We start from the raw sequence: 11,217 nt of genomic DNA, 5'->3' as shown, positions 1-11,217 counted from the left end.
AAATGCTCAAAAAGAATTTTGATTGAAAAAATGCGAAAAAGCCTTTACTTGCAAATTGTATGGCAAAATTTCAACAAGATTACTTCATCCCGTAGCACAACCTCGTTGAGTGTTTGTTCTTCATCAATAATATCACATATTCTTAGAAGGACTTCATCAAACAACAATCCGAAGATTGCAGATGATTCATCATGGTTGATGCAAAAAAAAGAATATCATTCAAATAGATGTATTTTGAACGCTTCTTCAGCTAGTTCGACTTCGGAAAGTGGTAAAGATTATTTAACAAGCAAGAGTATTTCCCTAGGAGTAGATGAATCTGGAATTCCTCTTTCCCAATCGTTCCTAAAGCCAACAATTTCATACGAAGAATTTATTTCAAAATGTAGAGCCATGGAATTAGGGGAATTGGAAGCAACAAGTGAAAACGTTAATGATTTATATCTGTATGTCAAGTATGACAGAATTTCTGGTTTATCTCACTGCTCCCGAGAGCAACTTGAAGGACTCTACAAGTATGCTTTTTTGAATTGCTATAGATTTGAATCTTCATTTGACAGATCACTTTGTGCTCAGAGTTTATTTGACAAATTAATGGAAATATTATTTCAGAGAGAATTGAAAGAGTTTGACCTCTCGCTATTGGAAGGCAAAAATAAGGTACACTTAAAACCTGAAGATGTCATACCTGTAACATTTAATGACACGGACCTTTATGTCATTTTAATTGATATTTACTCAGAAAACAAGTTTCCTGAACAAACGTTTGAGCTTTTTGAATCTATGAAAAAGCACTTTCAAATACTTCACAAACAAGAAGAAATATTGCAAGGATTGGCGAGCGCAATGGATGATGATGGAGCAGATACAGACAATGCGACACCATCGTCAAGCTCTACTACGAGTAGAGAAATGGACGAAATTGACGAGTCAAGTGGTATTGTTATCAATCCAGAACATGTAGATGACGTGTTAAAGATTGAATTAGAGCATATTTATGAAGATCAGGCGGATGAGACCTCTATTTTACAGAAAACAGATGAAGCTCCTTCTTACATTTCCGTTCTGGATGCTCCAGAAGATCCTAACGATACTGACATATTGGTGCCAAACTTTCCAAGACTTAATCCTCGAGCGTTCAATCAACTCATTGATGCTTGTGCGGGTATAGGAAGAATCAAAGATATTTACCAAATACTTCAATTCATGATTGCAAACAATATTGAAATGTCCACAGATACTTTAAACAAAGCAATTAAGGCCTGCATTCCTTCTGGATCAAGCTATGAAGCTCTAAAGCTCTTTGACATGATTAGAGAGAAAAGTGAATTGACTGTGAAACCAGACATTGAGACATGTAAACTGCTGCTCAACACATGCTATGAAGCAGGAGATGAACACAACTATAAAGACATCTACGAAGGTATGAAGCGTATGATTGTCAACAAGGAAACTGGCGTTACAGAAGGACAGTATGAATCGGAATTACTAATGGATTATTTGAAATGTAAATGTGCTACTGCTGCAAGTGAAAATTGTTCCGAGTGCTTAAAGTTAGTTGAAGATTTCGAATCAAAAACAGGAAGAAAATTGAGTATTGATTATTACAACCAAGTGTTACAAGCTGCCGCTAAAGTTGGAGACAAGAAAACAGCTTTGAAAATTCTTGAAAAAACTCTCAGAGAATACACTGCGAGCAAAGAAAACACCTCTCAAGCACCAAGCACATACACCCTTCCAAATATGGATACTTTTAATGGTGCTTTGAAGGCATTAAGTTATGATGGAGATTTGAGAACGGTCGATCTGTACAAACACCTCAGAAAATTGTGCCGAGATCTTTTCCATCCAAATACTGAAACATTCAATGCCATCATTGCTGCAGAAATCAAGAGAGGAGACATCATGAAAGCAAAGAAAATCCTCAGAGAAATGAGAGCACGTGGTTTGGCTCCAAATGCTACGACTTTTAATCAATTATTCTATGGATATTACAAGACTGATTGGGAACATCACATGAAAGAATTCAGAGAACGGGAAAGAACAAGTGTTTTTAAAGCTTATTATGAAAGATGGGAAAAAGAGCATGCCACACTTGCCAACACGCAGGATGACCTTTCTGATGAAGCTCAAAAGGCCATTGAGGAAATTATGTTTGCACCTTCAACAACAGACAAAGACCCAACGAGCAAGTAAACATTATTGACTCAACCATTGGTTTCTTCTCAATTCAATTAATGTATATATTATGCCTTGAATACAAGTGTTGACGTGTGTGTTAAAAAATGCTCTCTCAATCAGAACTGAACAACACTTCGAATTCAACGTTGCAATCATCATCCAATGATTTTTTCTCTCTTGTTTTACTGAATCCACCACAACATCCATTTGTTATAATTCCTTTTATTTATTTTCTCTTTGGAATTTTATGGATTGGTTCTCGGGTGTGCTATTTACGGAGTGTGTTAAAAATTTATGAAATTAATCAATCATTGTTTCCGATGATGATTGGATTTATTTATTTACCAGCTTCATTGCTATCAAGTTTTTACTTATTTTACAAAAATTCAAAAGATCTCTCGAATACTGAGTTGATTTCTTCTCTAAATAATTACTCGATAGATATTTTCAAATATTTCATGTCGTCGAGTTTATTATATTTTGGATTTTTATATTCAATTTTAAATTCAAAACCAAAAAGATCTCCGGATGATATGAGCATTCAACACATTGAATATAATGACAATGAGAAGTGGTTTCAACGAATTTCATTTGTCGCTGTGGCTGTTGCTTATGCATTTGTGAGCACTCTCTTCAGATATGACCATTTGAAGATATATGCCACTTGTTTGACACTATTCACATTGATCGCATGTATTGGAATGAATTGGAGAGTTTTGAATTCTTCTGAAATTTATGGAATAGAGCCAGACAAGAAATTACGGGAAGATGTTGTTGAAGAATTTATTAACACGAAGAAGAAGTTATTTATACGAATGCTTGCAGTCATGATTCCATTACTCTCTGTGTTGGTTTCTAATTTTGGAATGTTTTACCAAATTGAAAAATTGTCAACTTCAGTGGCCATTCACATTCTATTTGCCTTACTGTATCATTCAATATTTGTATTTCAATTTTATAATTTTTATTTTCAAAAGGATGTATTGGATCAGAGAAGAAATAGAATGAAAGGTAGGTTTGGAAATAGCTGTTACATTTTTATATATTTATTTAAAATCTTTTTACAATTTCAGTCTTCTTCTTACTCTTTATTTTTCCAATTCCCTATTATGATTCAATTAAGAAAAATCCTCATACGCAAGCAGAGAGAAGTAGCACAGGTGATGTTCAAGTTATTGAGAACAATAGCACAACAGATAAGCATTAAGGTAGTTGTGGTTCTAAAACTATTTTCCTGTCATAAAAACAATGTCAAAATTTGATATGCATCAAACTAGCGAAATATCATGGTTGATTTCTTGGTATTTTCCATGTTGCGTCTTTGATATATTTACTTATTCTTTGTATAACAACTTTTTAAATGTCTGAATATTGCTTTCTAAAAGTTTATATTTCTGTGAACTTGTGATATGAAATTCCAAAGTCAATGAGCTTCAACTCTCCATCAGGCATGACGAATCCAAAATTATTGGTATTGTTAGTGATATCATGCAAATTGAATATTCGATCTATTAGATATATCGAATATTGTGGCGGACTGAATTTTTGAGCCTTCACATCAAGACATGCCTCACTTACTTTTGGGCACAAAGCCAAAGAAGCTTATAAATGATCAATTCCAAAGGTGACACTTAGTGACACTGGTTTAGGTCCCGATGAAATTGTTGTGTAAAGCTTTCGTCCTTGACAGTGAGTCTTGACAAAATACTTTAACTTGTTTCCGTTTTCTGTGGTTATTTCCAGCACCAAACCTAATTGGATTTTGTTGTTTCAGAACAAGAACACGTTGGAGATGTGCTGGAGTTGGACTCGTCCAATGGATTAAGCATTTGTTTTTTGGAAAAAAGAAAAAGGCGCCAAAGAACATTCTTTGCGTAGATACAACTTTAATTAAGGCCGTTTTTTGTATGATGATTCGACAATAAATCCTTCAAACACACAAAGTATGTCGAGAGGGGCGAACAATTTGTTAAATGTGATCAATGTAGGCGGGGTTGTTTCATCAAGAGATATAGAAACAGTTGTTTGTTTAAAACAAGACAGGAACCATGTAACAACCTTATTTTTTTTCTTTCTCTTTATTTTTCCTATACCTTATTATGAATCAGTTAAGAAGAAGCCTTACAAGAGAAGCACAGGTGACTTAATTGGCAACATTAGTGCAAGGCGCGTTTGAGCACGAATCCTTTTCTCATTAGTTTGACAAATGACAGGCGTGATTTCTTTCCTTTTTGTCCAAACTTGCCAATCTGCTAAAATCGTTCCATGCATGTTCTTTCTTCTAATAACAATAACAACAAGATCTAATGCTGGATCTTTTCAATTTCTCAATCGAACTTTCGCTACAATCTCCAAAATTATCTCCTTTTTACAATAAAATTACAAATTTCGTAACAAAAAAAAGAACCGTGATAAACAACAACCATCGTATGAGTAGAGAAAGAGCATTTATCTTGACATCTCTCTCAAACCTGTTCCAACAATAAGAATTGACTGAATCAGCAGTACCTCCGACTCGTTTTTTCAACCAATTATTTAGCACCAGCAGTTTTGGAAGCCTTTTTAAGAATTCATCTCTAGAAAACTCTAAAAAACAAATTATTAGCTTGATATCATGTCCAGCACAACCGCTACCACCACCACAACAACAACAACAACACCCATGAGCCACCGAGGAGCCTTCAATCCGTACGATGATGATCCCTTTCAATTGGGAGGAAGCCTCTCTTCCTCATCGGGTACAACAAGTGCTTCAAATTATTCTTCAGCCTTTCCGCCCACTCTTATTCCATCAGCAATTCGTTCTCCACAGCAACTACAACAACAACAACAACAACAGACAGGAATGATGATAACTTCTCCACGATATGGAGCTAATAGTCTTGTCCAATCAACACCAACTCCAACCACATCATCATCCAACAATCCAGGAGGTTTTAATCCTCGTCGTGTGACCATTGGATTTGAAGATGATTTTGCATCTGATCCAGGTGTCAATGTTGACGTGAACACTCATTTGACCATTGAATCTACAGATTTTCTCTTATCGATGGCATCTCCTCCTTCTCACAGACATACTGTGAGTGGTATGTCATCGGGTGGAGTGGGAACATTTGCACAACATCCGAATCAGTACTCAGTTCCTTCCTTGGTGTCAACGCCAATCCATCATCAACAACAACTAACTCCAACTCAGAACAGATTGCAAAATTCCAACAACACAAGTACAACTCAAACACCAATGATTTCACCAAGAACTGTCACACCCGTACACTCTGGTAATTCGTCAATGATATCTCCTCGAGTTGTGACAGCAACGACCAACACTCCAAGACAAAGTGTTGCTTCCGAGAGTGGTGGATCATCCCAAAGCAATGAAACTCATTTTGAATTCAAGGAAAATCCAAAGATTAGTGGAATCAAGTCTGCAGATAGCTCTTCTGTTAAGAGACGAAGCAGAACCATGTTTGAAGGAAATGTAAATAGAAATAATTTTTCAAAAGATCTCTTAGATTTTGGAGGCATCTCTGACCCAATTCCAAAGCAAGAAAATTATGTCGCTGATCATGATTTGATGTCTGATGAGAAAACAGATGTTTCTACGAATACTAGTTCTGATACGACAACAAAACCAAGACCTACAAGTATGAAAATACTTCCAAATACTAGTACAACTCCAGATGTGAATCATGCATCGACACTGTCAAGCTTACATGTCGATTCCGATCACAAAATGACCATTCCAGAAACCATTTTAATGATTTTACTTTCTGACTCTGGAATTGTCAAATCCTATGCATCGGATAGCATTGAGGAACTTTGCATGTTAGGAATATTGTGTGAGCTTATTATTCACAAAAAGTTGACAACGTTGCCAATGAGAGACCAAAAGGGTCAGTATGGCCTGCTAGTGTCTGACAATTCTCCAATTCAGTCCCAAGAAAATTGTAAAAATGGAACTGTTTTGGATTTGATGAACGAAGTTTTATCATTAGTGGACAATATCATTTTAAAATGCCCTGCAAAAGAAGTGAATAAGCTCACGATCAAGGATTGGGTGAAAATTCTTTGCTCAGGTAAAAAGATTCAACACGTAACTATCAACAAGATTTCCCATATTTTAAATAGAATTGGAAAGCAACTCAGTGATAGAAGTGTTGTAGAATACAAAAAGACTCTTTTCCTATTTCTTTCACTTCCCATTAAGAATAAGGTAGAAAGAGAACGAGCAGTGACAGAATTGACAGTTTATTTACGTATGCTCAGAACAGAATTACAATCAAATCTTGGGTCGAGTGTTGAGGAAACAAATCTTTTAAACGGAAGTATTGCCTATGACACTGCTTGTGATAGGTTTTTAAAGACCAGACACGACTTTGTTATCTTTACCTTGCTTGGAATTTTCACTCTTTGTGGTGTAGATGTTTTGAGCAATGATATTTTGAAACCAGAACAAGACAAAAAAGCTCTTAGAGACATTTCATTTTCCATTTTCAACATCAGCATTGCCTCGTTTACTAACAAGAAGAAAAATGTAACATCTGAATTTAAGAAAAGGACATCAATATTTGATGAAATTGTGGATAGTGACGGTGAAGATAATAACATTCTAAATTCACCTGGAGAGCTGTCCCCAGCTACCTCCACAGCATCTATTAACGGTGACAAAAAGGTTGTCATTAATCCATTTCCCGATGGTCTATCGTTTACAGAAGAGACTGCATTACACCTGAAACGGTGCATTTACAGTGCTTGTAAATAAATGAATGGTGCAAGTTAACAATATTGAATCAAGTTATTTTGCACTTTCTTTCACTTCTGCAAAATCACTGGTGGGAAGCAAGTTTTCATCATCAATTTTTAACTTTTCTCTTATTTTGTATTTTCCATTTTCTTGCAATTCCATGGTCACAACCTGACAGTTACTTAAATTCCACAAAGCATGAAATGTATCAACAGACCAATGATAATATCTCATTAAGAATAGACGGCATGTCAAGCCATGTGATATTAATACATAGTTATCAAAAGGTTGCCGATGTTCTTCCATACTTCGCAACATGCTTCCACAGAATGAACTAACCCTACAAAAAACATCACTTCCACTCTCACCTTGAGGAAAGCGATAATAAAAACTTCCAAATCTCCTTCTTTCTTCTTGTCTAATTTTGATATCTTAATTTCATTGAGCAAGACAATGAAAGTTCAATAAGAGCTATAAATCTTTTTTCACATACCTGCAGGATCTTGAAAATTACCAAAATCTTGTTCTCTCAATCTAGGATCCTCTTTATAATAAACATTTTCTTTTCCTCCAAAATGCTTAGCTATCATTTCGAATGTTTGTACAGAACGTTTGTATGGACTGATGAAAAAACACACACTTTCATCACCAATAATTTGTTTCAATTTCTTTCCAGCTTCATCGGCTTGTTGCATTCCCAATTCTGTTAATTCAATCTTATTATCTGGTTTTACAGCATACACATTTGGGTCAATATTACCCTCACTCTCACCGTGACGAATTAAAAAAATTCTTTTTGGCTTGTGATACAATCGTTGATAAGTGTTGAGTTGTCCTGGTGATGGTTGTCTATTAGGATCTTCAACTGCTAATGCCATTTCATCACCAGGATTTCCTACCACACATTCCGATAAATTAGAAGAAATTCGTTTTTGATTCAATATTGGTTCTTGTTGATTTTTCTGTAAGGCTTGCATGAGAGTCTTTAATTCCAAAATATCTTTCTTGTTTCTTTTGGACTGATAGAAACAACCGATGAGAAATCCCAGGGATAAAACACTAGCACCAAACAATGAACCCATCCAAAACGGTTTAGAATAAAAACTCGAAAATAGAGAATTTGATGATGTTGATGGTGTGGATGGTGCAGATGATGTGGGGGAAGGCATTTTTTAGAACAAATTTTTTATTTTTTATTTGAAGTTATTTTGCACTTTTTCGTGTTGACTTTAATCTGATTTTATTTACACAAGATGTGGATGAAGGAATGGTGCGTTCTCAGGGCTTAAATAATCGTTCGATTGATCGGTTGTGTGGTATCTTCGTCCATTCCGACAGGTGAATTACTCATCCTTTCTAAATCTTCTTCTCGACTTGTTCGAGCCCGAACTCCAACGGCGTATTGTCTCTCTAAGTCATGGGCCATTTTGTCAGCATTTTCATCGGATGGCTTTTTCTCTTCAGCCGAGTATTCTGGATTTTCTGTTTCTGGAGGTTTTTTGAACATTTTTTTCGTTTGTTCTGTGTTCATCCTAATTTAACTTTTGCAATCAATGGAATGATGAAATTGGTCAATTTCTTTTTTAGGAATAAATAATCTAATGTTGGACATACGAATTCTTTTTCATCATTTTCCCATTCATTGTACATTTTTTCATCATGTAAGCGGCAGCCTTGTCGTCGCTTTCATTAATTTTTCGATAGTTGGCCATGTGAATTTTAAACAAATGCATAGCATAATCATTGTTTCCTTCCAGCATGTAGTTAACTCCATCGTTATAATATTTCCATTTTTCTGATCTGTTGATCGAGGATTGAAGTTCGTACATCCATTCTGTGTCGGTGGCAACCTGCTCAATGGCCTCGCCTATTTGATATAATTTGGTTGGTTTCTTTTTCATACTATTGATATTGTCCTTTGTCGAAGAGTAAGGAGAAATAATCTCATCAAAATCGTAAAGCATCTTTGTGCCTACGTATCTGTGTGAAAAAGAATTGTGGTTTGCATGCAAAATGTCAGAGGTCACAATTATATCAACATCTAATTTCAAGGCATGCTTCATGATGAGATCCAAGTTAAAAGAATTGCTTCCCACAATTGAAACGCTTTTCCATTGTGACGTTCCAATGGCTCCGCACAACACGTCTTGAGAGAGAAGAGCTGATTTAAAACCTAGCGTTCTTACCACGTCTGAGGGCATAGCTGATTGTCTCCATTTTGACTGTTGTACAAATAGTAGCTTCTCTAATATTTGGATTGATGAAATCAAGCCTTGTTGCTCATGAAGTGCAATTTCATTGGCTGAATTCCAAGAAATGGTTGCCGTATTGTTCTGAAATTGGCCAAGATGTCCATTAGATGTCTCACAAACTTTTTGAACTACGTTTAAAAAGTCATTCAAAATCAAAACTACATCCGTGTGATAAAGTTCTTTCAAACAAGCTTCAAAACCTTCTAGATAAAATAAGGCTACCGTAATTCTTCTTTGGTCTAACCCGTGGTGCGATAATGGTTTAACCATGTCATCTCCCTTATGAGATCTTGAGCTGACAATAGAAAAATCTGAATTGTGTGATTGTAATTTTTCCCGCATACTTTCTCTAAGACTATTTGCTTCTTTAGGTGCATCTAATTTAGCTAAAATGTGAGGCGGAATGGAAGATCTATAATTCTTAAGTACATCCATTAAAGCGATGAAATTTGTCTGTATCCATTGGATTTCTTTTATACTTGAATGCTTGAAGTTAGATTTGTCAAGCTGGTTTTGGAAAGGTGGAGAAAACTCATTAATGGCATCCACTAGAGGTTGTATTATTTTCACTGTGATAATAATTCCCATAATAATTCCAATAAATCCAATTCCAGTATTAATCAGAGAAGCAATGATGATTCCAATAACAAGTTCCTGTTGAAAAGTAGATTCATGAAAAACAATGACCCAATCTAGGCCTGAATCTTCACACAGTCTATGAGCTCGTGTGACTCCGCTAGGTGCACTAAAACCAACAATGCTCGAGCAAGAAATGGAGCGAAAATCTTGATTCACGTTGTCGTACAAACTAAGTCCTATTTTTCTTGTGGATGGATCGCTGGATGTGTGAATGGTTTCTCTCATGCCGTTTCTTAAAATAGGAGTATTGGCTAAATAGTTCATTGTTGATCATAACAATTAAACACAATTTTCTTGAAACCTACCTGCAATGACAGTTGCTGTTCCTGTTTCCAAAATTAATGCTGTTGTTGATTGACCCAAGCTTACTGGCAACAATCTTGACAAAGTGTCAGTGCTTATATCAATGCCAAAATACCAATCGAACGTCGATGTTTGATTGTTTAAATGCCAAACAATGCAACTCACTATGGTTCTGTTTGTAAGCGAATCAAAATATGTGGGAGAGCAAGTTGGACCATTGAATGAAAGTAGCGTCAAAATGTGTGATTGGTTGAAAGTAGCTGTCTCCATACGACGTGAGGAAATTTCCTTACACTCTTTATCCTGGCAAGAAGCAAAAAATGTGTAATTTGAGAGTGGTCCCGTGCTGCTCCCGTTCAGAGCTCCACCAAAATACACAGATGCCAACAACGGTGAGGGCAAGTAGATATTGGAAGATTTCAATAATCGTTGCCCAACTCTTTCCATGTTGTGAACATCAAACGTTGATACACTTTCCTTTACATTCTCCGAAATCATCAATGTGCTCCGCAGAATGTTGTGGATGTTGAAGGCTATTTTTTCAAATGAATCGCTTCCGAATCGGTCCATGGAAGATGACATGCTCGTGCTGAAGAGAGCAATCCACACCGTTGAAGAAAAGACGTGTGCACATGAAATCAAAATAATGATCGTTACAATAGAGAGGCATTGGATTGAGGATGTTGGTTTTTTGGTTGGAACTAATTCTTCCTTCACGTTGTTGGGGTTTGTTTCCACTACGTTTTGTTGCCTCAAATCCAATGGCGTGATGGAATACATGGAAGAAAAGAAGCTTGTATCTGAGCCTCTTGGAGAAATGATTTGGGGATGTATTTTCGTCATTATGTTGAATGATGATGATGATGAGGATGACTTGAGGAGAGAAAAGGCTTGGTCCTCACACAACGTTTTGAACGAGGGATGTGAGGGACGAACTTGAGGAGTTCTAATGTTTTTTTCCAATTACAGTCCTTATTAGATAACCCATTTCAGCTGATGGATTTGGAGGGAAAATGTACGTGAAAACCTTAATAAAGCCATTTCTTCCGTTAGGGACGAACAACCACAAACGCGGTTTGATTGGCATGTATTTGTAAC

General features: G+C 36.1%; 5 protein-coding genes across 5 annotated transcripts; 3 read left to right on the top strand and 2 right to left on the bottom strand.

The window, feature by feature from the left end:
* Positions 1-30: 30 nt before the first annotated feature.
* Positions 31-2,196, top strand: C9374_010456 (uncharacterized protein; the record flags this gene model as incomplete). The annotated part of the gene is made up of 1 exon (XM_044686002.1): positions 31-2,196. The coding sequence occupies one exon, from the start codon at positions 31-33 to the stop codon at positions 2,194-2,196; it is 2,166 nt and encodes a 721-aa protein (XP_044543886.1).
* Positions 2,197-2,285: 89 nt separating this feature from the next.
* C9374_010455 (uncharacterized protein) lies at positions 2,286-3,388 on the top strand (the record flags this gene model as incomplete). Its single annotated transcript, XM_044686001.1, has 2 exons — positions 2,286-3,192; positions 3,255-3,388. 2 exons carry the CDS (start codon positions 2,286-2,288, stop codon positions 3,386-3,388), a joined length of 1,041 nt encoding a protein of 346 aa, XP_044543885.1.
* A 1,455-nt stretch (positions 3,389-4,843) lies between these two features.
* On the top strand, positions 4,844-6,943 carry C9374_010454 (uncharacterized protein; the record flags this gene model as incomplete). The annotated part of the gene is made up of 1 exon (XM_044686000.1): positions 4,844-6,943. The coding sequence occupies one exon, from the start codon at positions 4,844-4,846 to the stop codon at positions 6,941-6,943; it is 2,100 nt and encodes a 699-aa protein (XP_044543884.1).
* A 33-nt stretch (positions 6,944-6,976) lies between these two features.
* Positions 6,977-8,094, bottom strand: C9374_010453 (uncharacterized protein; the record flags this gene model as incomplete). The annotated part of the gene is made up of 2 exons (XM_044685999.1): positions 6,977-7,356; positions 7,419-8,094. The coding sequence occupies 2 exons, from the start codon at positions 8,092-8,094 to the stop codon at positions 6,977-6,979; spliced, it is 1,056 nt and encodes a 351-aa protein (XP_044543883.1).
* Positions 8,095-8,210: 116 nt separating this feature from the next.
* C9374_010452 (uncharacterized protein) lies at positions 8,211-10,962 on the bottom strand (the record flags this gene model as incomplete). The annotated part of the gene is made up of 3 exons (XM_044685998.1): positions 8,211-8,457; positions 8,540-10,067; positions 10,122-10,962. 3 exons carry the CDS (start codon positions 10,960-10,962, stop codon positions 8,211-8,213), a joined length of 2,616 nt encoding a protein of 871 aa, XP_044543882.1.
* Positions 10,963-11,217: the final 255 nt, after the last annotated feature.

The sequence above is a fragment of the Naegleria lovaniensis genome, assembly GCF_003324165.1.
Source record: "Naegleria lovaniensis strain ATCC 30569 chromosome Unknown tig043, whole genome shotgun sequence".
NCBI classification, from domain to species: domain Eukaryota; phylum Heterolobosea; class Eutetramitea; order Acrasida; family Naegleriidae; genus Naegleria; species Naegleria lovaniensis.
The sequence above is the reverse complement of the archived record's forward strand: the minus strand, read 5'-3'. Positions and strand labels throughout refer to the sequence as shown.